Raw genomic sequence first — 25564 nt, 5'->3', positions numbered from 1 at the left:
CAGACGAGTGTGTTAGGACCTGTACACGTTACGTTGGCAATTATTACGTGTGAAGAACGGCCTCGCAACGAGAAGAAGGTGCAAGTTTGTCACCGAGTCACATGTAAGCCTGTCGTCGTTGAGAATGAAGCTTGGCGCTAGGTTATAAATTTTGTCTGTTCTCAGTGTAGCAAATAAATCGTTGTTAGCTATCTGAATATCATGCGTGTAGTCTAGGATGGTTGTGAGGAGGCTTTAGCGTGCGTCACGGCTTGGTACAGCGATGACGGTAAGAAAGTGCTGCTGACTCATTTCAAAGCGTATTTCGTAAGGGGCAGACTACGTCGACAAGACGTATTGTGCATTTAATTGTAAATAAAACGTCGTCCTGTTTTTGCTTTTTTTATACAAAAAATATCTCGCTGCTGTAGTCACCGACGTAAGCACAATTAAAATGTAAAAAAGTTCCATTTCTCATGCGCATGAAAGATGAGCATGAAGAGTAAGAGTGTTTGTTACTCAAAGAAGGTGTCGGTTAGCTGGTATTTTATTGAATGTCCTTCCGACATGTGCTCGTAAATAACACGATACGACGAGAAAATTTGCATTCACATCGTAGCTTTCGGGTCCTACTGGCGCCTTACAATTTCAGCCCGTTTCCTTCCCTTTCCCCCTCCCCTCAGTGTAGGGTAGCAAACCGGATGCTACAATTCTGGTTAACCTCCCTGCCTTTCTCTCGTTTTATTATCTCTCTCTCTCTCTCAACCCGTTTCCTCAAGGCAGTTTTGCGTCGCCGACTGAACGGTTGCGAAACCACTTCAGAGCGTAACCAACGGTAGCGCAACCATGGTCGAGTGTAACACATTTGCCGCAACAGCACTATTTTTTTGTTTCGTACGACAAGTGCCACACACAAGCATCTGTTAACATTCCATAGCACACAGGGGTGGATACAGGATTTTTCCGAAGGGGGATCAGCGACAGCTGGGAGAACCTGATACGTACTCATCTTGGCGTATAAATTTGCGATAAACGTAGGGGGAAAGGGTGCAGTCAGGCCATCCGGGCCTCCCCTCTAAATTAGGCAGTGATAGCACATGAAATGCTTGAAAAATACGCATAGTGAAGCAATACGCGCGCAAAGCATCCCACCAAATGCTACCTTGTTAAACTTCACAATCGAAAACAAACTACGAACAACACGCTCCAGCGTAATCGGTCCGTTCGCTGGGAATCGATGACGCGCACGAGCTACGTAACACGTAAATATTATCAGAATGTTATAAACAAAGTAATGGTGTCAAGAGCAGCGCAGGCATGCGCGAGTAGCCGCGATGCAGCTTTGAAGCTCGTACACGAAGCCGGTTTGTCTGTGCCTGCAAGCAAGCGGTGCGAAAACTATCTGGTTCCGGCATGACCCGAAAGAGTGTCCGTTGACGAGTGCCCATGCTGTCACGTATCGCATCTGGGACGGCGAACGTAAACACGGCGTAAGTCGAAAGTAGTAGCCGGCCAGCGGAACGATCTGCCGTTTCTCGTCGGCCGCGAGAAAATCTAACAACATGGAGGTTAGTTTGCTGTAAACCTTTTTTCAGCACCCCAATTTCCTCAATCTGAGCAACACGGTGCGCGAAAATATGTCGGCATTGCCGTTCCTGTCAGTCGCCACACGCCGATACGTACGCGCTCTGTTTGTGCACATTCGGAGTGCGCTTAGCCTTCAACATGGCGCAAATGCGCACGGCGGCCGCTAGATGGAAGCAGATTTTGCATAAGGTTAGAGTGCCTCGATGCGCGCGCCCCCGCTTAGAGTGGTGTCAGCTTTTGAAAGGGCAGATGCCGCCTCCTCGGCCTTGGCGGCAGCGTGGCCGCCATTTTGAACCCCGCGCCCGGTCACTTGTGCGTGGCGCGCGCGCTGTTTTTAGGTCGGTGCTCGTTTCCCTCCAGTTTTATGCAATCGCTACCGTCACCATGACCGGGTGTTGCGTGCCGCAGTGCACCAATCATTCCTGAAACGCTGGGACCTGTATCGTTTTAGAAGATACGCGGTTTCTTTGGACAGTAAAAATCAAACGTTACAAGCGGCATCCGAAGAACACATTATGCACTTGCAGCGTAAGTTTCCCGCCGGTATTTCGAATGCACATGCAAGGATAAATTCTGCCGGTGTTAACCTTGCGTAATAAATGGACAGACTGATATCGGCTACATGCTTAAAATGCTTTGGTTCACGTATGCATGAATCCTGCATTTTTCTTCGCAAACATTCTTTACTGCACTTGGTTGGTCCTTATCTGCCTTTGATTTTTGCTTTCGCTATTTTTGTGATTTAAAATGTATCGTGGAATATATTATGCGTGTTTGTCTGCAGATCAGATCCTTCTTTTTTCCTAATAATTATTATTTGTGAGAATTTACGTCCCAAGAACCCCGATATGATTATGAGAGGCGCCGTATATAGTGGAAAGCTCCCGAAATTTTGACCATCTGTTGTACTTCAACGTACACCTAAATCTAAGTACGTGGGCCTCTGTCATTTCACCTCCATCGAAATGTTGCCGCTGCGGCCGGGATTCCATCCCGCAACCTTCGGGTCACCAGTCAAGCGCCATAACTAAAACCACGCCGGGTTCTTGTTTTTTATATTCCTTTCCGTGTTTCAAGTAGCCTTCTGTGCTGCCCATGTATGTATGTGTGCAGTTAAATGTTTTTTATCCTTCCCTGTTTCTGTGTTTCAAGGTTACATTTTCGCCCTGTCCTAAATAATTACGCAGTGCCTGTTTTTTTTTTAATCATTTACGATCCCTTTCAATCGACCAGTGACAATTGTGTTTTATTGTGTAATTTGCGTCTTATTTGTGTAATTGCTTCTGTCAGCGCAGCTTTAATGCACACAAATAAATGGCCGGTACACTAAATATTAACGCGCGCGCGCGCGCGCACGCACGCACGCACGCACGCACGCACACACACACACACACACACACATTCAGTATTTTATTTCTTTGAGCAAGCATAATTTATTTATTAATAATGTAAGCCCTGAAGGCTCATACAGGGATGCGCATACAAACAGTTCTCGCGAAGCGTCTATACAAAGAAGACGCATGAAAACAACAAGAAGACGGGGAAGCATTGTGTACAGTAGACACGCTATGTCAGTAAAAAAATACAAGAAACAAAGTCAAGTTGTACAATGAGTACGTCATGGAAAACCAGTTAATGAAATAAAAACTCACAGGCTCCCTTATGCGTACGGCTCGAAAGCGAAAGCCATCTTCTCAGTTTTTTGCGCCCAAAGTGCGGTTTTGCATTGCCTCCAAGATCGGAGGCAACTCACCTAGTTGTGCACTGCCTCCGTGATCTGCCCACTTTTGACCAAGCTACGATGTCCTGTAATAACGTCATCATATGACGTCACGTCAAAATTTGTGAAGCCGTGATGACGTCATATGGTGACGTCATCACGTGACGATAATTTTTTGCATCCCTCGTCCCCGACGTCGTGGTATGCTGACGCCGTAGACGCGGGACGCCGACGGTCAAATTTCGCGTTTGATGAGGCATTTAAGGCTTTCGCCTTAAAAAATACGTCCTCGACTACTGACCCGAAAGTCACGGGTTCGATCCCGGCCGCGGCGGTCGCATTTAGGTGGAGGCGAAATGCTAGAGGCCCGTGTACTGTGCGATGTCAGTGCAGGTTAATGAACACCAGTTGGTCAAAATTCATGCAGCCCTCCGCTACGGCGTGCCTCATAATCATATCATGGTTCTGACAAGTAAAACCCCAGATTTTATTATTAATAAAATAGACAAATAAACGACGCCGTGCATATGCCGCACAAAGTGTAAAACAGTATTGGAAACACTCAATAATTTGGGCATGCGAGAAAACCTGCAGATACAGAGAAAGAAACTGCAGATACAAAAAGAAGAAGGAAAAACGCACTGATACTGCGCGCATGCAAAGTTTTACGGCATACTACTGAACAACGTATTCATCGTTTCGATAAGGACTCAAGGTGCAACTCGAGTGCCGATACAGTAGCGGCTACAGATTGTGAGCAAGAAATGTCAGCAATAATAATGATAAGGAAGCTTTCGTTTCATTTTAGCAGGATATTCGCACCATACTGCCCCTCGGCCCTTTATTCTGTGTTCAATATATGTATGATGCCATTTATAATAAACGAGTAAATTGTTTGCAAACTTAGCAAAATGAGCCACCTTAATCGCGCTTAGGTAGCTTCGCAACACTTAATTGTGTGTGTTCAGATACATATACTGCTGCTGCTGACACGTATACAAATACTTTAAACGATTATTTGTGTATTTGGAATGCAGAGGTTACGAGAAAATTAAGTAAGGCTTCAGAGTTTTTCGTTTCCGGCGTAAGGAAGAGGATTCGTTTTCAACATAACAGTCTACGTCTACATCTAGCGCATAAGACATGCACAGGCCGTCAGCTTACATGAATTACATGCTTCCTTAATAAACATTTAGGCAAGAACAGCAATAAAAGCTGCCCAAGCTTCAAAAAAGAAAAGAAAAAGAGAAAGCTCACTAGCGTGCACTTATTTCTGGACGTACCCGCGCACCGCAAGCGCTTTCTGTAGCGCGTTTCGCATGCTGCCGAGCTGCGGCGGGATTCGCAATGGCGGCCGTCGTAGCAGACGACGCGCCTGTCCTCACCCTCAGCGGAGCGCGCGGGCATCAAGGCACCCTACATAAGGTCTACAAGCGCTTGCGTACCCAGCAATAAAACTCTCTATTTTATAATTTATGGGAGTCACTGCTCGGCTTGTCGACCTGCTAGCGGGTTGACATCTAATTACACGAACTTCAGAGAGAAGCCTCCACATGGCGGCGCAAATACCGGTGTGGAGTTTTTTACCTTGTTCTTGAACGTATTACCATTTGCGCAACACCGGATCAGCGGCCAGGTTTACAGAAGCAACAACGTTGGTAGCGATATTTTTTTCACGCATCGTGTTCCCATAGAGGACACAGAACTTCAATGACATTTAATATTCTATTTATCTGCTGGCGTAAAGTGCTCGTAGACGACGTATTCGCTAATTTTAAATATTTTAACATTTCTTCTCCGAGAGAACTTACATAGCACAGAGACGTATAAGACGTATTACTCATGAGCATGGCATTGCACACCTGCACAAAGCGTCACACGACACCGCCGACACTGCTCGCGCTGCGCAACCGTCCACCGCGTATATATAGGCACGGGATTATCACCTGCGATGTAGTGCCGGTGGAAGATTTGGCTTGTGCGTAGTTGAACAATAAATATTCACAGCGTGCACGTTAACGAAAAATCGGACTGCGGATCTCTGTGTCAAATCTCTCTTCTGTCTCTCATTGCCCATTAGCAGTGATTTTGCTGTGGGAAACAGCGGCGCCCACTGCCTTATTCGCCCCTCCACAGGTTTCACGTTAGCGCAGCTGAAACACCCTTCCCCACATGCTTCGCCTCCCCCAAAATATTTTTTCTTCTTTTTCTTCCGCCCGCTGTTACGACCAGGAGTTAGCAAATCCCACCGCTGCCACCACTTTGTTATGACTCGGATCCGGCGGGTCACGTCGATGGTAGCTGGCCCCCGCCGGAGTACCCGTTAACCCAACTTTTGCAGAGAGGAAGGCGCGTTCGTACTAGAGAGAACAGAGGTTTATTTACATAGAGGCATGAATAGATATATCAAGAGAGAGAGAGTACATCAGTCTTCAGCTTATATAGCTACAAGTCAGACTACACTGAGGCCCTGAGGCAACCGGTGTCCACAGCTCCCGCCAATCGGATGGCTCGACGACCCGACGTTCCGCCTCCAGCAAGAAGGCCATGAACCACACAATCCAAGTGCCACGCAACGACGGCCCGAGGGGGAGGATGAGAGTCCGAAAGGGTGGAGGGGAGGGAAGTGTCGCTGACCTCGAGGGGGAGACGGACGGCTCCCTTGAACTCGCACAAACTTTTATGTCTGCGTTCGGGATAAGGAATGCAGTGGTATGGTGGGAAACTCGACAGAGGCACTGTCCCATGCCAACGGCATCGCGCTAGAAAGAGTTGTCCGTGGCTTCCCCGTTATTGATGTCAGAACCCATCTGCGGCTGCATTCCACGCTTGCTCGACCCCGCGGGCGTAAACATTCTCCAGAAGAATGCGGCGCTCTGTGTCTCCGTCCAAGCACCGACTTATGGGGAAATTCTCTGACCAATACCACCTAGACTAGCACCTAGTCTAGGTGGTGCTGCTCTGACTGGCAGGCCTGCTTCACAGGATCACGCCCAATGGCGTCTGCCAAGAAGAACTCTAGGGCCGGTCGTGACAGCTTCTCCGCCGGGGAAAGCAGATCCCGAGGTACAGTGGCCAGCAGATACTGCGCAGAGGGATCTGTATCGCAGCTCGTCCACCACTACTCCAGGCCTGAACATCATGGATCCGATGATCGCATCCCTGCAGGGCCACATGGAGCGCCGCTTGCAGAAATGGGGTGTCTTCCCCTGTCAACTTCCTCCGAAGGCCGTATCCGGTGGCCGTCTGCCTCGCTGTACCAGCACTTGTCGGCTTAAAGATAAAACTGCGCCGAAAACACCACCACAAACAAGCAAGCACACGGCAATCCTCTACCAAGATGCACCAGGTCTTGCTCCACTCACGGTGGTCGTTTCCCCTTACCTGAGTTTTAAGGCAGTTGCCCTCCCGTCGCAACACAAAAAGCAGTCACTCCTCAAAACACCCAGGTCATACGACTGACACACACACAGTCAGCCGACGTAACTGCTAAACAAGAATACAACGATCCAGCCGAACAAGGAAAGCAAGAATCGGTTTCAGTCTTTCGTTACAACAGGGCGACGACTCAGTCGTCGTTATTTAAAAGATAAGCTTACGCTTGACCCCATCTCTGTGCCCACAATGTTGCGCCGCTAAAGCTACACATGTTTTTGCGAGCCGAAGAAAGCAATCTGTCAAGCTGCAGCAACACCGGGAACTGAATTCGCTAACGACATCCGTAATTGCACGTACTAGTGCCACTGCGAGCTTCTGCTCCGCGGATGTACGACTAACCCAACTCTACTCTTGCGGTCACAATTCTTATGGCGAATTCCACTGGGATATCCGGAGCGGCCGCCGAAATCCTGGAGCAAGCACTCAGATTGTACCAAGCCAAATCTGCCAGCGGAACACGTGAATGCTCCGCCTGAGGTCGCTCCGGAAGTTGTTTATGTATACGTCACGTAAATTGGCTCCGGGAACTATTTCTGCTTCCGCTCTGTGCGTTTCCATGGGCCGCCGCTGCAAAGCGCGCATTTCGGCCCCGTGGTGGCTAAAGCACGCGTGCCATTTTCTTGTGTTGCGCTGACAAATATGGACGAGCACATGGAAATCTCTTCTTCGATGTAGCCGATGATCTTCGGGCGTGCGCACAGCGGGTCAGGGAACATTTCTTTAAGCATCATTTCGTAGAGCACGTACGGTTCGCCGTCATCGCTGGTGCTACTACCGTCAGAACTCGTGCTCTCGCTGTCGCTCAGAGCAAGAAGCAAACCAGAAGCTCGCCCAGCAGAATCAAACAACACCATTTTAGGAATGTAAACAAGTGCACAGGGTGATCAGACCCCGCCTTAAACCCGCTGAAGACAACCGAGTTGCCCGGCTCTACCGGAAATGACGTCACCGCATTGCCGGAGTTCCGGCGAAATCCACCTCTGCAAGACGAAGCAACTCGGAACGCTCCGTCGCAGAATGGGTTGCTCCGAATCTGCCAGTGGAAAACGCGAACTTGCTCCGAATCGACCAGTGGAACGCCGATTCTCGAACGCGGAGCAAGAAAACTTGCTCCGGCACGACCAGTGGAATTTGCCATTACAAACAACCGAGCGACTCCCGCGATAACCTTTCCCCATTCGCTTCAACACAGAACGCATCCGAAAAGAACAATAAACAAAGAAAAACTTTCACGTTGCTCTGCCAAAACTCGCAGAAAGCATAGCCTTGCCCATTTTTCCCGCAAGCTTCCACCTTACCTCCTACGTTTCCGCCATCCAACACGCGGGACACCCTGACGAAATGTTTCCTTGTGTCCACGTATGACACGCCACGGAAACGCCACGAACTCTTTGTGAAGCCAGCTGTCGTAACCCTATTCAGGGCACCCATCTCTTAAGCCCTCGACTCGCTCTGATGCCTGTCACTAACCTTCCGATAGCTAACTTCACAACGCATATCGGCTAACAAAAAAAAAAAAAACCCAAAGAGCTCTAAACAAGTAAAGTACAAAACCAGCCACTTACACTATCGAGAGTAGATGAGATTAAAATTAACACTAATTCCTAACCAAAATCAACAAACAAAAAAAATTCCTTTCAACAAATCCTGAGTCAGCTTTTCATGGAATGTCAACATCTGTCCCTAACAACCTTTTAGTCGCACTCGCGGTGATCGCACCCGGAAGGCTTTTCTCGTCATGCGCGGTGTACGACACGCATGGAAGTTAATCACCCCATCGTCGAACCCCACGACGTTCCTCGAATCGGACTTTCCTTTGTCGCCTTCTGCTACCTCGCGAAAGTCGCCGACCTTGCGATCTCGCACCTGATCCAACGCGCCGCGAAAAGAACAACGGGGAGGTCGTTGTTGTTGTTGCTGTCCTCTCCTCATGCCAGATACCCATTGGAGGGGATTAAAGTCCCTAGATTTTTCCCTGTTTAGAGGGGATCGGCCGAGTAGTTGGTGAATTCTTCCTATATTTTCTGCGTGGTCTAACTCCTTGGTACGCTATAAGTTTTTAATAATGGAATCGAAGTGCCAATTATGGCTAATGAAAAATTTAATGCTCATGAAATTTAGCAAGAGATTCTTTTAGTAGCAATGATATATTCCTGAGCAGCACGGAAAACATGCCTGTGGCTGTACGCTAGGGTAGTGGCCCCAAAAGAAAGAAGAATGGGTTCTGATAATTCCAGCGTTTTTAAATTCCTAATTGCAAACGTATTCCGATAGCAGCAATGAATCAATAAGAAAAAAAATCAATAAAAAAGAATAAGACGTTCGGTAACACATTAATTTCATTATTCTAATTTCTAGTTAGGATGAGAAGTCTGGGCTGAATGTACAAATAATTACTGCACTCGTTCTTTTATATGTTTGCTCGTCTTTTGTGTTAAATCATTAGTTATAACTTTAAAACTTGGACAATTCTTGGCCAATCCCCCAGTGTGGGTATGAGCCATGTGTAGAAGCACATCATCATAATCATCATAATCATCATCAATTCCAGGCCCATCTTTCGAAGAGGTGGTGCTGGTAAATGTTTTGAATCGGCGACATGATATGAAAGAAATGACCAATCGTTTCTTCCTGATTACACAGGAGGCACAGAGAGGAGTTCACTAAACCTGATCGATGGAAGTAAAAATTGAGGGAAGTAACGCGGCAACAAATTTTTGGTACGGCAACTTCCATCATTATTGAATTAGACAAATCGCTGTGCCAAGAGAATAGGAGGTGCTTGTACTCTGGAGAAGTTGTTAATGCGGAGTCCAATAAGCTTTTTCTGATTGTAAGTGTCCAGAAACGCGCCGTCGTGATGTGAGCTAGCTGTTGGCGGGAAAACAGGATTATCGGTGCGGATGGCGACGCCCTTGCAGGACAAATCCGCCATTTCATTGTAAAACAAGCCCTTGTGGCCAGGTACCCACATTAAATGCATACATTCAAGATGCGCGGGGACCAGTATTTTAAAGAGCTTCGTTATAGGCGTGTCACCGGATGTGGAAAGCGAAGAGCACACAGACAATGAATCGGTCATTACTGCCACTGCTGGAATTGAAGTACTTAACTTGCGTAAACCCAGAATTATTCCCATAAATTCAGCAAGGAAAACGGGGATAAAATCAGGCAATCGCAATGAAAAAGACCAATCAAGTTCAGAGCAAAATATTCCGATACCAGATCTTTCCTCAGACTGCGATGCATCCGTTGCAATAAAAACATTCGTTGGCAGAGTTTTTAGATGTTCTTGCAACAACACATTTAAAATGCCGGAAGGTAAATTGCCGGAAGGTAAGTGTTTCAGGGCCCCTTTAAGTGACGTGAATGTGTCGGCTATGAAAGAAACTTTACACGCGAGGCGTACAGACCGCAGCACGTGGAATGTAGACCGTGACCGTGAAATATAGTGACAGATTCCAGCATCCTTCTCGCGCTGTGAGTAGGATTTATATTCTTAAATCGTGTTTAAAACTAACAATGAGCCTGTATGCCGCGCAGCCTAGCGGAAGAGCCTTGAAGCTGAATTATGACGTCGATCACTTTGCTGTGCGTACTCACGTAGTCTGATGCTGTCATGCGCGCCATAATTAGTCCTCAAAATTAGAGTATGTATATAATTATTCATCCCCGCTCTATTCTGTGCTGCTAATGAGGTAAAAGGAGTTGCACGATGAGAAGCAGCGCGGCCTCCGCGGCAGCCAGTGCAACATATCGAGCCGCGGCGCATGCGCGCGGAGTACACGCATGCGCAGTAAACCGCCGCGCTCGAACACGAACCACTCTCGCTCTCCCTGTTTGCAGCATACGTCGTCACTTGTGTATACGGCTTCATATTCGCCGCAAATAGAAAATCTCTGATTACAAATGTCTCAAATGTCTATAAATCTCTGGTTACAAATGTCATTAGACACTCTGACCGGTAAGGTTTCCGTTGCGCTAAAGAAATTGGTTGTCGGTTCCTTTAAGAAATCGCTGTTACGAATAGTGAAATTTGTTTCTATAAGTGCTGGAGAGTGATCGATCACGCCTATAAGCACTACCTCGAGGAAAAATAGTGCGTGTAATTCCAGAAGCGATCAGATGATGATGAAATAAACGATTAATTTGCCGAAACAGTGTTCCCGAGCACGTAAGCTCGGGGTCACCCTCGGTGGGAGGGTCCCTCAGTCCAGGAATCCTCTGGCCGCGATCACCTCCCGGGCCCTGGCGACGAGTCCTCCTTGGTCGTCTAGGTCCTGGGCGGAGATCTTCGCCTCCCACGCGTCTCGGCGAGGAGGTTGATGCGTGCGGTCGTTGCGGGCTTTCAATCAGAAACACAACCTTAAATGTGGTGGACAGACCAAAACCAAGTCGCCGTTTTAATATGTCGGCAAACGCGTTGTTTCGCATATACCTTCTCTCTTACATCGCACGGACCCGTGTTTTGATATTATAAAAACAAATTTTCACTCCCACGTCATCACGAGTTGCACGACAGGGTAATGAAATGACAGATTCGCTTTCAGAAGCGTCTGCCTTGGTCAAACCAAAACCTAACAAACAGAAAGGGGAGAGCTTGAATGTCAGGAATTACTCACACGCACCGAGATAAAATCGGCTGCAGCAATAGTAAGGCGCAGTTTCTTCGCGGATCTCTTCTGTCATCGAGCCTTCCATGATATAACTTGTTTATCAGTCTATTGTTACACACCCATTTGTTGGGCTACCTGTTGCCTTCTTCATTATTAGTGGACCAACGGTGAGTAGTGAGATTTACCCAATTTCTGTGGCACGTAGTATCACCAAGCTAAAGCCTAAAAACGACATAGAAGCAACCTAGACGCAACCCTCGTCGCCTAGCTAAGGCGTAGAAACAACCTAGAAGCAAGGTTTTTGACCGGGCTAGCTGAGGAATATTCCTTATAGCTTACAACGCACTCTGACACACGGACGAAGAAGACAAGCGCTTGTCTTTGTGCGTCTCGTCTTCGTTCGTTTGTCGGAGTGCGCTGTAAGCTATAATGAACCTAGAAGCAACCAGCTTAGCCTTCAGAATCGTGCAGTTTCGCTATGGCAAGCCTTGCGCGGCTTATAGTGCAAGCTTCGCAATCTTTTTTTCTTTTTCTTTTTTTCTTTTTTTGCTACCAGCGTGGCGCAATCGGCGAATCTCAATGTCTTTAATGACTGCGGAAACACGCCGCGGTGCTGGTATTAGCGGTACAGTCAGCCTCTGTGCGGTTAATGTAGAAAATGCAGCGAAAAAAAAAAAAGCTCTACAAGGAAACACGACTTCCTGACGAAAGTCTTAGTTAGGTGCACACGAATATTGAAGCACTGATTTAGTGAATTTTGATATATACGGTCTCGCTGAATTGCACATATTCTAGCAGAACCGGGACAAATACAAGACTTGCGGCTTCAAATCAATATTACCGTCATCATCGGCAGCGGCAGCAGCCAGACCACGCGCGCTGCAGGGCAAAGGCATCCCCCTTGTTACTTCAATTAAACCGGTATTGTGCTAGCTACGGCCACGTTATGCCCGCAGACTTCATAATCTCATCTGCCACCCTCTGCCACGACAGTGGAATCCAATCTGTTACCCACAATGACCATCGGTTATCTTGCGATCTTTCAATAGGTTGCACTGAAAATTAGACTAAAATCAGTTGCCATCAAAGTTCTCACAGTAGTGTTAAGCTACATTTCGCAAAAAGTCAGTATTACCCGCATCTGATTTTACAATTGCAAGGTATTGACTTTTTATTGCGATAGCAATTAAAGGATACTCTGAGCGGGTTTTTGCCGTCGCCGTAGACATGATGTTCCGTATATGTATATATAAGTACATATATATAAAAGCCACAAAGAAAAATACTTCAGAAGAAACATTTTCCGCAGCGCCCCCTACCTCCGACCCCTCGCTCAGCAGCGCGCCGCGTTAGACAACTCCGCCGCGCAGCATATGTCCTCCAGCATACTAACGGCGAGCTACTTATATACACCATTTACCGATGGCGGTACGCAGATCTCGGAGGCGCTTCAGCGCGTTCACTATCACCCGCGAGATGGCGCGAAGGGCGTGCTTTAAAATAGGGTGCCTTGATGCCCGCGCGCTCCGCTGAGGGTGAGGACAGGCGCGTCGTCTGCTACGACGGCCGCCATTGCGAATCCCGCCGCAGCTCGGCAGCATGCGAAACGCGCTACACAAAGCGCTTGCGGTGCGCGGATACGTCCCGAAATAAGTGCACGCTAGCGAGCTTTCTCTTTTTCTTTTCTTTTTTGAAGCTTGGGTAGGTTTTATTGCTGTTGTTGCCTAAATGTTTATTAAGGAAGCATGTAATTCATGTAAGCTCACGGCCTGTGCATGTGTTATGCGCTAGAGGTAGACGTAGACTCTGTTTTGTTGAAAACGAATCCTCTTCCTTACGCCGGAAACGAAAAAGTCTAAAGCCTTACTTAATTTTCTCGTAAGCTCTGCATTCCAAATACACAAAGAGTCGTTTAAAGTATTAGTATACATTCAGCAGCCGCAGTATATAGGTATCTGAACACACACAATTCAGTGTTGCGAAGCTACCTAAGCGCGATTAAGGGCTCATATTGCTGAGTTTGCAAACAATTTACTCATTTATTACATTATAAATGGCATCATACATATCGTACACAGAATAAAGGGCTGAGGGGCAGTATGGTGCGAATATCCTGCTAAAATGAAACGAAAGCTTCTTTATCACAATCTCACAATCTCTCAAGCTGTAGCCGCTACTGTATCGGCACTCGAGTTGCACCTTGAGTCCTTATCAAAACGATGAATACGTTGTTGAGTAGTATGCCGTAAAACTTTGCATGCGCGCAGTATCAGTGCGTTTTTCCTTCTTTTTGTATGTGTAGTCCTTTTTCTGTAGGTTTTCTCGCATGCCCAATTGCATGCACATATTTAATGAGTGTTTCCAATACTGTTTTACACTTTGTGCGGCAGATGCACGGCGTCATTTATTTGTCTCCTTTATTAATAATAATATCTGGGGTTTTACTTGCCAGAACCATGATATGATTATGAGGCACGCCGTAGTGGAGGGTCGTCCTGTGTGTTCTCTTCGTGCGTCCTTTGTGCATGAGGAGCGCGCTGAAAGTTTCGAGCTTCTTGACGTTCTTTGTGTTACATTCGAATCGGTTGCTATCACATTCATTGCTTCGCCTGTGCGGCAAAACTGTGTCTTCCATTTTTAACTTTTTATTTTCTCCTTTCAGAAAAGAACACCGACCTCTCTTCCCACCAAAGGATTGAATTATGAATCCTTATAGTCGCATGTACTTGTTAACAGCCGTAGGCTTTGTAGTTACAAATCCCGTAGAACAGCATACCGACGACAACGCAAGTGAGTTTAAACAGCAAATTGCTGTTTGTTTGCTCCCAGAGTAACACTTGAAAGAATTCGGCAAAAATAGATTTATGCAATTTCTGAGATTATTTAGAGTAATAGTATCTATACTACGAGGGAGCGCCAAGCTTTCCCTCGATGTTGTACGGTTGTGTGCCTGCTGAAATAGACGAACTGCGGCATTGCTCAGACACGATCCTCACTATAATCTGCCATATTGTTCAAATTGCAATTTAAAACGTGCGCGCGCGCGTTTGTGTGTGTGCGCGCACGTGCGCGCGCGCTAATTGGCCCATGCGTAGAGATAGCATAATTGCATTAGTGTGCATCTGCCGGCTAAGGATTGGCAGTGACCTCGCATGTTCATTTTTTTTACATGATCAAAAATATCTGACTCAGTGTAATGTCATCACAAAGAAATCGAACAAGTCAATGGAGTAGCCGAGGTCATATAAACCTCAACCTCTGTACAGCCAGCCAATTACAATAGAACACAACAGTTTTACGTAATATCAAGAACTTTATTAGGGCTGCGAATTTCGTGCCCAGTACACTTAATAAATATCTCCGACCATATACTGATTATGCGTCGGCATCACTGCGTTTTCCCGCTCTGCAAAACGGGCAGCGGAGTGAGTATTTATGACCGTTCCATACGTACAATTAACAGAGCCAGCTGTATGAACAAGAACGTTTCGCAATACAGATTAATCGTCTGTTCAAAAAGAGTTGTTCCCTCCAGTCATATGCTTCTGTGGTTGGTGTCCGAGAGCCGCGAAATTTGGTAATTAAAGCGATAAGAAGTAAAATTTTGCCTATTTAGTTTTTAGATGCCATGTTCCAATAGCTGCGCCCTGGATCACATTTGGGCGTGGCCTCCTACTGAATGTTTTTGTCTCGGAGGCCAGGCACCGGTACATATATGACAAATTTATAGTCAATGGTAGGGATCTTGCAGTCTGCGTATTCGTGTTATATCTCTCGGTCTCATTACTCAACGTGATGTGATAAGCCTATTTTACTATTACACTTGAAATTGGTATTGCTCTTTTTCATCTCTAAGTTTTCTTCGAACTTTTGATTGAGAGCGGAGCCTAGAAAACTATTCTATCTACCAGTTAATTATTTTGCTCCATGCATTTTCACAGCCGTTCACGTTTGTATAACAATAAACGATTATTATTATTTACCGATATTATTTAGCCAAGCATTGACTACAACATATGTATATGAGTTTATATACCTACGTGTCTTTAACCAACAATTCTACTTCGATTTCTAGATTTTACGGTGTGTAACTCAACAGTATGCAAAGCAAGAGGTAAGATGTTTCTTGTTTGTTCTAAATATGATTACTTACATATATTTTCGTTCATCTGCATTCGAGTTATACTGCTACGAAACAGACGCTAAAATACGCTGGCGTATACTAAACTGCAGTATACCAGAAAGATTGCCAGAAAGTGTGAAGATACTGTCATAAAAAGCAAAATGTTCCATTTTTTTATTTTTATGCATTCTTCGTGCATTCGCAGCATTTGTCTAGAAACCAAAGCTACGTTAATTGGGCCAACTTGAAGCAATTCTACAGGTACAAATGTCAGTTGTTTCACCTTCAGAATAGGCTCAACTCTTAGACCGAAAACGAATGAATCTATGACGTTATTTGACATGATTAAAACCCTGCAGGATATGTAAGAGTGGGAGGAGACAGGACGCATGCGCATTCTGGACTTACGTCGCTTCCGCGGTCCCGTGCAGGACGTCGTCCTGACGACCAGGCTCAAAGATGCCGACGCGCAAACGTTTAAGGCCAAACCACAGGCAGCGTTCTTGCCCGGCGTCACCAGGTGTCACCCGGTGTCGACGTTACTAGTGATGGTGGCCGAAACGTCCACCTGTGGACATCCCAGACATTGGCAGCTACGTCGGCGTCGACGCCGGAAGCAGTTCGATGTACGCAGAACCAATCATCCCGCGGCTGGCAACGACTTCCGCCTAAGTAATGGCGTCGTCGCTGCTGCCAAAATGGCTGCCGCCCTCCTCGGATCTATTATGTGTAACCCGCAAGTTTTCAACTGGTGCTTGTATTTGACTCAACTTGTTCCCTAGAAGCTTCGACAGTAAAGCGCTCGTGACATCTTCGTACTGTTTCCGAGAGCCATATCAAGTTCATCGGTGGGCTTAGCAGGAATGAGTGTATTGGACGAATACGTGGCCTCAAACATATGCGACGAATTCAAGCTCGGAGGCCATATATTACGAGTTTGTGGTTCTTCCTATTCTCAATAGCTGGCGCTACAAGTAATATAAAGAAAAATAGACTTTCCGGCGGCACTGTGGCTCGTTTTTCGAGCTACAATACTGCAAATGAGAAAAAAAGCTATAATCAAGAATACTTCTTCTAGGTCCATTGACAGAGACTGCGCACTGCTTCGCGAGGTGTCAGGTTCATTCCCTCTGGTCAAAATGTACGACGCTGGGCTGGCACTGACCTCAGCGCTTCTCATGTGGTTGGCCGCCCTCTCTGGCGGCGTTTATGTGACGACGCCGAGAGACGCGACGCCAGAAAACCCCGGAAAAAAATTGGCCGCGTATCTGCGTGCTTCGCTGCAAATGTCGTGTAAAGACGATAGAAGAGGCGCTGCGTGAGATATGAACGTCATCTGGCAATACGTCGGGAAACGTGAATGCTGTGTTGCGGGCTGGTAGTCCCGGCGCAGCAGCAGGCAAGACCGGTGGCGACCAACGCGACCGGCGGGGACGCCAGCCAGCCCGAACACGCGGTTTGGCGCGAAGCGCCGAAGCAGAAGAAACGTCCGCACTCAACGAGTACTCTCCACACACTCTTTTATATTCACGTCGCCTGGGTAAAGCAGGAATGCCAGAGCGGCGCCCAATGGCACTCGTACAGTGCAATACTGAACTGAAACCGAAACACAACAATGAGCTCGCGCAGAGGGCACGGTGGAAGCCAAGTGTCGGCGCAGTCGCATATTCAGCGCAGCTTAAGAAACTAGGGTTTCTAGAATTAGGTATCTATGTATTTTCTATTAAAGGAACACACCACCTAATACTTATCTAGTGATGTTGCGCCTCAGATATGCGTAATGTTTGCTTTTTGATCAACCATGTAGACAAGTATGAACCTAGTGAGCTGTTCACGATGGCTGGCCCTTGGGCAAGTGGTTCAACTTTGGCCGAGTGGCTGAATCGAGGGTCGTGCCGACAAACAGAAAGACAGAACAGGCCAGGTGCGTGGCCCGTGTATATTTGGTTCCTAGACAGGAGCCTTAAACATTGTATAATGTGTTAATTCACGGCTCTGTTTAATTACTCTGCGATGATGTAGCGCAGAGTGTTCTCCGATTTTGGTTGTACCCACAACACGTAGGTTGTACACGAAGTATCTGTGTATATATATGTAGGCCTGTCATGTTACAGCCCCACATGAGAGATTGTAACACCGTGACCTGTCATGGGAAAAATAAAATTCTCTTTGTACCAATATTTCTGCGTTTAAGTTCCCCAAGAAAGACTATCGTCTTTAAAACACCGCATGTGGTTCGGCCTTTACACGAGCCTGATGGGGCATATTTCGGTCCGAGAAGCCGAGCCGATGCGCTACTGTCGGGTTCACCGTTGGTGACATCATAGTGTTCGCTAGACCTTTCGTTTGCATAGCTTGTCAAACCCTGCACAGGGCCCCCTTCGCTGCCGTTTCAACCGTTGCTGCCTTTTAAACTAAGCAGCGAACTATTTGCGTTTATAATGTGATTGCAGGCTCTGCAAAGCTCCTTCAAGCAGAGTTTCTTAATCAAACAATAACTGTGCAAATGCTCATCTGCCGAAGCAAACTGCGCTCTAAGAAAGAGCCTTTGACTTTTTTTTGTGAGTCCTGACTTGCCACGTATATGAATCTCTTTAAGGAGATATAAAAACTCTCTTTGGAGATCATTATGCTCTCTTTAGAGAGTCGTGAGACCCAAAAGAGAGTTACCGTGTCTCCCTAAAGAGAGTCATATACGTGGAAATTGTCAGGACTGAACGAAAACGGTCACACATACACTCCTTTCTCCTAGTGCAGCACACTAACCGATCTATGCATACAATGAGGTCAAAGAGCGTTCTAGGTCAAGCTCGAGAGCGTTGCTTTACCTTTTAGCCGCAGCAAACCCTACTAAATGCTACACTATTTACAGCAAAGCTGGTCAATGCATCTTTGAACGCATCTGTGGATCCGTGTGATGACTTCTACTCCTACGTCTGCGGTGGATGGATCAGTAACCACACCTTGCCACCGAGTTCGTCTTCCTATGGCATTTACGATATGCTGCGCGACGAACTGCAAGCGACACTGAAGGGTAAGGCGTGCACTTTAAGAACTCGCTTGTTCCTCTGAACCTCTTTCTGATAGTTGTAAGGTTGTGCCTTCAGATTCCGCCAGTGTGAGCACAAAAAAAATCAACTGTCCAACCAAAAGAAATATCTAAGAAATGTTTATTAATAACAGTATTGTCTTTTCTTGTGCAGTGTGCTTTTGTGTGCGTGTTCGCACTTGCGTTCGTTAAACATTTTATCATACAACAACAACAAATTACATGCTGTGCCGCGAAAAGCACGTGTCTGCATACTGTAATGACGAAATATAGTCAACGACGAACACTGTAATGAGGCTGTAAACAGAAAAAAATTTGCGCAGTTTCCACTAAGTCAGCAGAGCTGGTGGGCAGCTGGTCCTGGCTTGGCTTGGCTAGGCCTTTATCCTCTCGCCTCTCTCTTTCCCACCCCTTGCTATAATATATTACACATGGCTATGCTTGCTCTCACCGAGAAATGTTTTTCGCCAAGAATTTTTCTGTCTCTTTCTCTATCTTTCTTTCTCTCTATCTGTACTCGTTCTCTCAACCATCAGAGTTATTGCATCCCACGCCAGAGAAATGTGCGCACGTGTCCTGGGAGCGAAGCAGAAGACGACAATGAAGAAGAGAGCGCCAGCCTATTCATGATGATGGTAATTTTCTATCTACAACACACGGCCAACCTCGAGCATAACAGCATTGCTGTGAAAAAAAAATCCGGCAAATTCCACCCATAGTGGGGATTCGGTTTCATGCGAAGCAGCCACCGAGGAGCGGCCCAAGCTGCATTTCTTGGCTTTGAGCCAAGCGTTAAGAGCTGGATTGGCGTGTTTGCGTAACTGTGGTAGTGGCATATCTTGGGCTTACCAGGCACGTAGAGTACATTGGCGCTTAAAGGGGAGCTTATGGTCCGACGTAATGTCAGCATTCACGTTAAAGCACAGGTGTCAGTTGTATCGCAAAGATGTGCACGCTACTGTGAGATGGTGTGCATATCATACGTAGCGTTTGTTATCGCGCGTTCCTCCGGGGTCCAGCAACACTTGCACATAGCTTGCTGAGTTATACGAGTACATATGTAATGTTTATTACTTTGTTATAAAAGCAGCAACCACAATTCACATTGCCCCGACAGGAAGATTGCTTGGGGCCTTTTCCCAAAGCAGTTTAGAGCTGTTTCCGTTTCTACATAACCTGATTTTTAATAATCCTTCACGGTAAATTATGGTTTCTTGTCTTAATTTTCTTCTTTTCGCTGTTTTTCAACGAGGAAAATTAGTCTTTAATCACTCGCAGCGGAACGAGGCCTGTTTCTGTTGTTATTGTTTTTTTTTAATTATTATTACGGTGGCAAATTTTCAAATCAGCTATCTTGGTGACCTGTCATTCCTTCTTTTTCATGCGGACGCGCAATAACTGCGGCGACACCTTTAGGCGCCAGACAAGACATGTGAAGAAACAGCAGGCCGCTTTGTGAGAGCGAGAGCAAATCAATGAGAGTTTCCGGATAGACTCGTGCCTGCAAAAATGCCTCTGCCGTGCTTAAAAATGCATTCCTCGTTCGTACGTTATCCTCATGTGCATGCAATCACTTTTTTTCCAGTGTAACCTGAAATGTAATCTTTCTTACTCTCCTTCAGCGGTATTAGAAAACATGACTGGGATCGAAGAAGAACAAACGGTTATCAAAAACGCTAAAGTGATGTACAATGCCTGCGTAGGTACGTATAGACTTCGGCTGACTTACTCCCTATATTCGAAATGAAAAATCGTGGCGCTTCTCTTTTTCTCCCAATTAGCTATTTTATTACGACTGTTACTACATGCGGCTTCGGCAAGTTTAAATTGCGTGCGAGACCCTTTACCCCACCTTCTAATTAACTTTTCTTTCTTAGTTCGCAATCTGCTGTTGAATTATCAGCGCCTCAGGGGTCCACCAAATAGTTTGGACGTTAAAAACAAACAGGCGACACACGTGGATCACTCGATGTATACATAGCGATCGCGTCTTGAAGCTATGAAACACCTGTGCGGCGCGAAAGCGTTCGAAATTTAAAACATAACGACGATGCCAAGCGTTCTTTTCGCGGGAGTCGCCCTTTGAGTGAGTGAGTGAGTGAGTGAGTGAGTGAGTGAGTGAGTGAGTGAGTGAGTGAGTGAGTGAGTGAGTGAGTGAGTGAGTGAGTGAGTGAGTGAGTGAGTGAGTGAGTGAGTGAGTGAGTGAGTGAGTGAGTGAGTGAGTGAGTGGAGTGAGTGGAGTGAGTGAGTGAGTGAGTGAGTGAGTGAGTGAGTGAGTGAGTGAGTGAGTGAGTGAGTGAGTGAGTGAGTGAGTGAGTGAGTGAGTGAGTGAGTGAGTGAGTGAGTGAGTGAGTGAGTGAGTGAGTGAGTGAGTGAGTGAGCGAGCGAGCGAGCGAGCGAGCGAGTGAGTGAGTGAGTGAGTGAGCGAGCTTACGTCGCAGGCACTCTTTTGAAACTCTTACGACCGGCTTGGAGTGGCGCGCGCGCGCTTGGCAAAAACCGGTTCTGAAACGTCACTGACCATGGCCACATGACATCAGCACATTGCAAGTGCGCCGAGAATGAAGAATGAAATTTAATACTGGGCCCCAATACATGCTGTGAAGGCGGTTGGCGAGTGAAGCTGCAGTGTCACCTGATCCGATAACGAATGTGACGTAACCTTGAGCGATTGATCAATGCACTACGTGAATTGATTGACAGTAAGACAATGAAATGCATTCTGCCAGCGTGTTCACGCTGCTCTTTGAGAGTGGTCCGATCTATGTGCGTGGCTTTCCCATAGCGCTCACACAAATGAAATCGGTTGCTCACGGCGGGTTCTCCTCATACTTACATACACATAATACGTAAGTGCAGTGGCTGGGGGCTTCTTGTGACTGTTTCCACCAGCATTGCTTAGATTTCAGCGCGCCAATGTTACAGATCGCGTAATCACAAAGCAGCGAGTTGCCACCCAATTCGTTTGCTAATTTCTGTTTGCTTTATTAATCATGTCCGCGCTGTGAGAGCCATAGTTCGTGGTCATAAATTGATATGTGTTCATGTTTACCTGTGTGCTCATACCTCTTGCTCGCCAAATTAATTATGCCGCGAGTTTTTTCGTCAATGCTAGGGCCGATAAAGCTATGAGCCTGCTAGCTCAGTTGTCCGCTGCAGTGACTTAGCGGTTACGGTGCACGGCTGTTGACCTGCAGGTTGCGGGTTCGATCCCGGCCGCGGCAGTCGACTACCTTTCGATGGGGGCGAAATGCTAGAGGCCCGTGTACTGTACGATGCCAGTGCACGTTAGAAAACACAAGATGGTCAAAATTCCCGAAGCCCTACACTATGGCGTGCCTCATAATCATATCGTTCTTTTGGCACGTAAAAACCCAGATATTATTATTATATTTAAGTTGGATTACTGTAACTATGAATGTCATATGAGCGAAACTGTAAGTACCTTTTAATAATCAGTTTTCAATCCGAGTAGATTATCCGCGGTCGACAGGGTAAACCTTTTCACCGACTTTGATATTGTCACGGGGTCGTGACGTCGACGAAGAGAGCAGTCGGCGTGTCGAAGATTAAACTCTTTATTAGGCCGAACGTGTGGCCGGGAAACGGAAAGTCAAACTACAGCAATACACACTGTACACTGATAGCGGCGAACAGAGCGTCGGCCGTCGATAATTTGAACCGCAGCAAGGCGCGCCGGCATTTTATACATGCGGTATCGAACATTCGAGCCTTATCGCTTTTGGCCGCGTTAGTTGCAGAATAATCTCAGCTGTTTCCGTTTGCGCGCTCAAGCCATTAAGAAGATTCTAACATAATCTGGAATGTTCCTAGACATTAGGGCGCGGCTTCCGCAAGGCGGCGGCTACGCGTGCAAGGGACTTTTTAAATAAAAATAATAAAAGAAGCGCGAGTGGCAATATGAATGATGGGAATGATTTCCAGAAAGAACGATGAAAACTTCAGAATTCGCGCAGTTCATAGAAAGTTTAAGAGAAATTATAAAAAAAAGTGCGATTTTGAAGTACGCAAGACGTCTAGTGATATTCTACAGACTTCTTTCAGTGTTCATATTGCATCATGAGGGGTCGCGTCACTTTAAGCGCAGAAACTTATCTTTCTCTGGCACTCATCCACTAAGTCCTCTTGATGACATAGGTTTTTTTTTTTTTTCTTTCAGCTGTCCCAACGGAACCGGACAGACGTGACATTCTCCTGGAAATACTGAACGCGTCTGGGTTCAGCCAGTGGCCCATAACTAATGCAAGCAGCATGCAGCTTAAGAATGTCACACAAGTGCTTGAAGTGACTGGCCCAGGTCCCATATTGAACCTCGACATTGAACGGGACGTCCTAGTGCTAAACACTTACGCCATTCAGGTGCGTAAGCAAAATTCCAGCTGGGTACAAAGTGCCTCAACAATCTGATGACTTGGGCGAGTTGGAACAGTCCGCTCGCGAAGGTTATCAGTGCATTACGCAAAAAGACCAGATCGTCGTTTATTCTTTGTTCGGAGACTGCAATGATCGCCATCATGACGAAATACCGTCCTTCATCTTCGAGTACAGTTCATTGCAATGGGTTAGAAGGGATGCCATTTCAACAGGCTGACACACACTAACTCACACTCTTCTTGAATCGTATGTGTGATTATGATTGTACGTCCTTCCAGCGCCAATGCCCATCGGGAATAGCAGTAGGCTGCATATAAATAAATAATGAATGAAGTACTTAATAATTCATTATTGGTCGTGTAAACTGTAAAACCACTCGCACATCTATACCAGTGGCTTCACCACATCGTCCAGTTCTGGCGGCGCTGTAGTTACACCGACAGGAGCAATAATACTGCAGTTCAAGACATCATGTGTCATAGCGGCAGAACTCGCGACTCCCCGCAGCGCACTTGAATTCATTGACTCAGAGTAAACAGTTCGTATTTTCAAACACAGGACATGCGTTGCGCACTTAAAAGGAGACAGTATTGCCGCAAGGCAAAAGCAACAAATGCGACTGCAACGAAGTGGAATGTCATACGCAGTAAGGCTAGCGCCTAACTCCTTTTGAATTCGATCTGGTGTAACTCATGCAAACTCTGGCGTTAGTTGATGCGGCCGCTGCATCGGGCGACGCGACCTTCGTGCAGTCTATCGCCTCAACGCAAAGTTAGCGGTGGGAACACAACACGCACAAAGGTATGAGCCGTCTGCTGATCCCTGTCAAGATGGCGCACGGGAATCGAAGTATGCAATTCGTGTCGGAGCCAAGCAGCCCTTTTTTTTTCCTAGAACTCTCCTCCCCTCCCCCCCCCCCCCTTTTCTTTCCGCATATGAACCTTTCGCGCGACGAAAGACGGCCGCCGCGTTTTCTATCAGCTTGAGCCGCGATCGTCGGCTGGCCCTGCACCGCTTTCACTCGCTCATGGCACATACGACGTGCAAGGAGATGCTATCGAATTGAAATCTGTACAAAACCTCACAGATACGGCGACGGCGAAAATGCTCCAGGAGTCCATATAATTGATATCGCGATGAAAACATAACGTTTATTTTGCAACTACCCCAGATTTTATTCACTGGAATATGCTCCCGCGTTTCGACGGCTGAATGATTGACCACTCTCCCTGCAGGTGCGCCTTCACCATTGCTCGTCGGCCCATACGGCAGTGAAGGAAAGTTTCTCAGTGGCTCGCTTTTTTTGCTTTTTTTTGTTAGACAATACCTAACGAAGCCAAAACGCAATGACGCCAAGGTATAGGAGACATGTAGTTTTTAACTGAGCGGTAGTGGCCAAACATATAGGTTCGGTGCTCACGGACGGCAACTTGGTTTTTCGTGCATTTAAACTCATTACCATTTACGTCACAATTACTACAGCACAGTTGAAAACTATAAATAATGTCCCTATGCCTTCCTTAGATTCCTTAGGTGTTGGCTTCATGAGGCAATGAGGGCAGTTTTACGCCTCCTATGGATGACCGCCCTGTGAACGCATTTGAGTAAGCCGCGCAGTCTAGTACACATGCACCACTTCCTCGCATTTTCCTTGCCTTCTCTCTCTCCCTCCCTCGTCGATATAATCCTCTTTTTTATTCTCCCCAGCGTACAGCAGCCAGCCACACGCTTTTCTAATTAACTGTCTTGATTTCAGCGTTCTCTTCTACCTCCTCCACCAACAACGTTCAAGGCGTTAGCACTCGGTCCACATTCTTCCTACAATATCAGTCAATCTAAGTGTCTCGTGATATCTGATCAATCACATGAAGCATCATTTACCTAAGGCGCAATTCCGCCATTTTTATTTTGCAGATTGACCAACCCAAATTCCTGAAATTGGGCCGAAAGCAGCTCACAGATCCATACACTGGAAAGAACGAGAACATAACTGAAGCCTACAAGAAACTTCTCGAAGTCGCCGTCAAATTCGTGCAACCGAACATCACAGACAGCGAGCTCACGACCGTTGTCTGCGATATCATGGTCCTCGAAAGGATCTCGCTAATGTGAGAATCAAGTCTTATGATGAGATTGTTTGCGTTTATTCTTGTTTCTGCTTTTTTTTTTGCGGTTATAATAGCGTGTTCACATATTTTCGCAAACGCACTGTCTATATTTTGCTACATGCCAATCATAAATTGATACTACAAGAACTACGCTGCCTTATCGGGAGCATCGCGAGATCATCTGCGATCATTCGTGCTAAGAAAAAAAGAACGTGAGGATTGGGAATGTTTCTGCAAGAACACCTTGATGACGTTCATTAAACTGCTAATCACATCCCAGATAAAGTGCTAGCTATAGCGAGAAAACTAGGCGAAAAAGGACTAGTTTCTTGGCTATACCTCCCACTTTACGCGGGGCCTCATTAAGAGTGTAGGCTTTGTTCACTTAATTCCCTCTTCATCTAAATACATCAACATATAATGAGCGTGAAGATACAGCATATGCAAAGAACGTGCTCAAGCCTTTAGTTTTTGGTGTATTATAGCAGCGATATTGCACCAAATATACAATACAAACCCCGCTGCCTTGAGAACAGTAGCAGGATGCGA

At 46.5% G+C, this 25564-nt stretch overlaps 2 protein-coding genes across 2 annotated transcripts in view; both read left to right on the top strand.

Moving 5' to 3' along the window:
• The window catches only part of LOC119404443 (neprilysin-1), a 205373-nt gene that overhangs the window by 120418 nt on the left and 59391 nt on the right, over positions 1 to 25564 (top strand). The gene's annotated exons all lie outside the window — the stretch shown is intronic.
• LOC119404444 (neprilysin-1) lies at positions 11354 to 25042 on the top strand. The gene is made up of 7 exons (XM_037670936.2): positions 11354 to 11507; positions 14003 to 14130; positions 15416 to 15454; positions 18336 to 18497; positions 20135 to 20215; positions 22693 to 22892; positions 24822 to 25042. Exons 2-7 carry the CDS (start codon positions 14043 to 14045, stop codon positions 25017 to 25019), a joined length of 768 nt encoding a protein of 255 aa, XP_037526864.2. The 5' UTR covers positions 11354 to 11507; positions 14003 to 14042; the 3' UTR covers positions 25020 to 25042.

Source organism: Rhipicephalus sanguineus, chromosome 9 (assembly GCF_013339695.2).
Source record: "Rhipicephalus sanguineus isolate Rsan-2018 chromosome 9, BIME_Rsan_1.4, whole genome shotgun sequence".
NCBI classification, from domain to species: Eukaryota; Metazoa; Arthropoda; class Arachnida; order Ixodida; family Ixodidae; genus Rhipicephalus; species Rhipicephalus sanguineus.
This window is presented reverse-complemented; position numbering and strand designations above follow the sequence as displayed.

Coding starts and splice junctions, on each gene's coding strand:
- LOC119404444 (XM_037670936.2), top strand. CDS start 14,043: ATGAATCCTTATAGTCGCATGTACTTGTTAACAGCCGTAGGCTTTGTA. Junction 14,131..15,415: donor GCATACCGACGACAACGCAA/GTGAGTTTAAAC, acceptor TTCGATTTCTAG/ATTTTACGGTGTGTAACTCA. Junction 20,216..22,692: donor GATGTACAATGCCTGCGTAG/GTACGTATAGAC, acceptor TTTTTCTTTCAG/CTGTCCCAACGGAACCGGAC.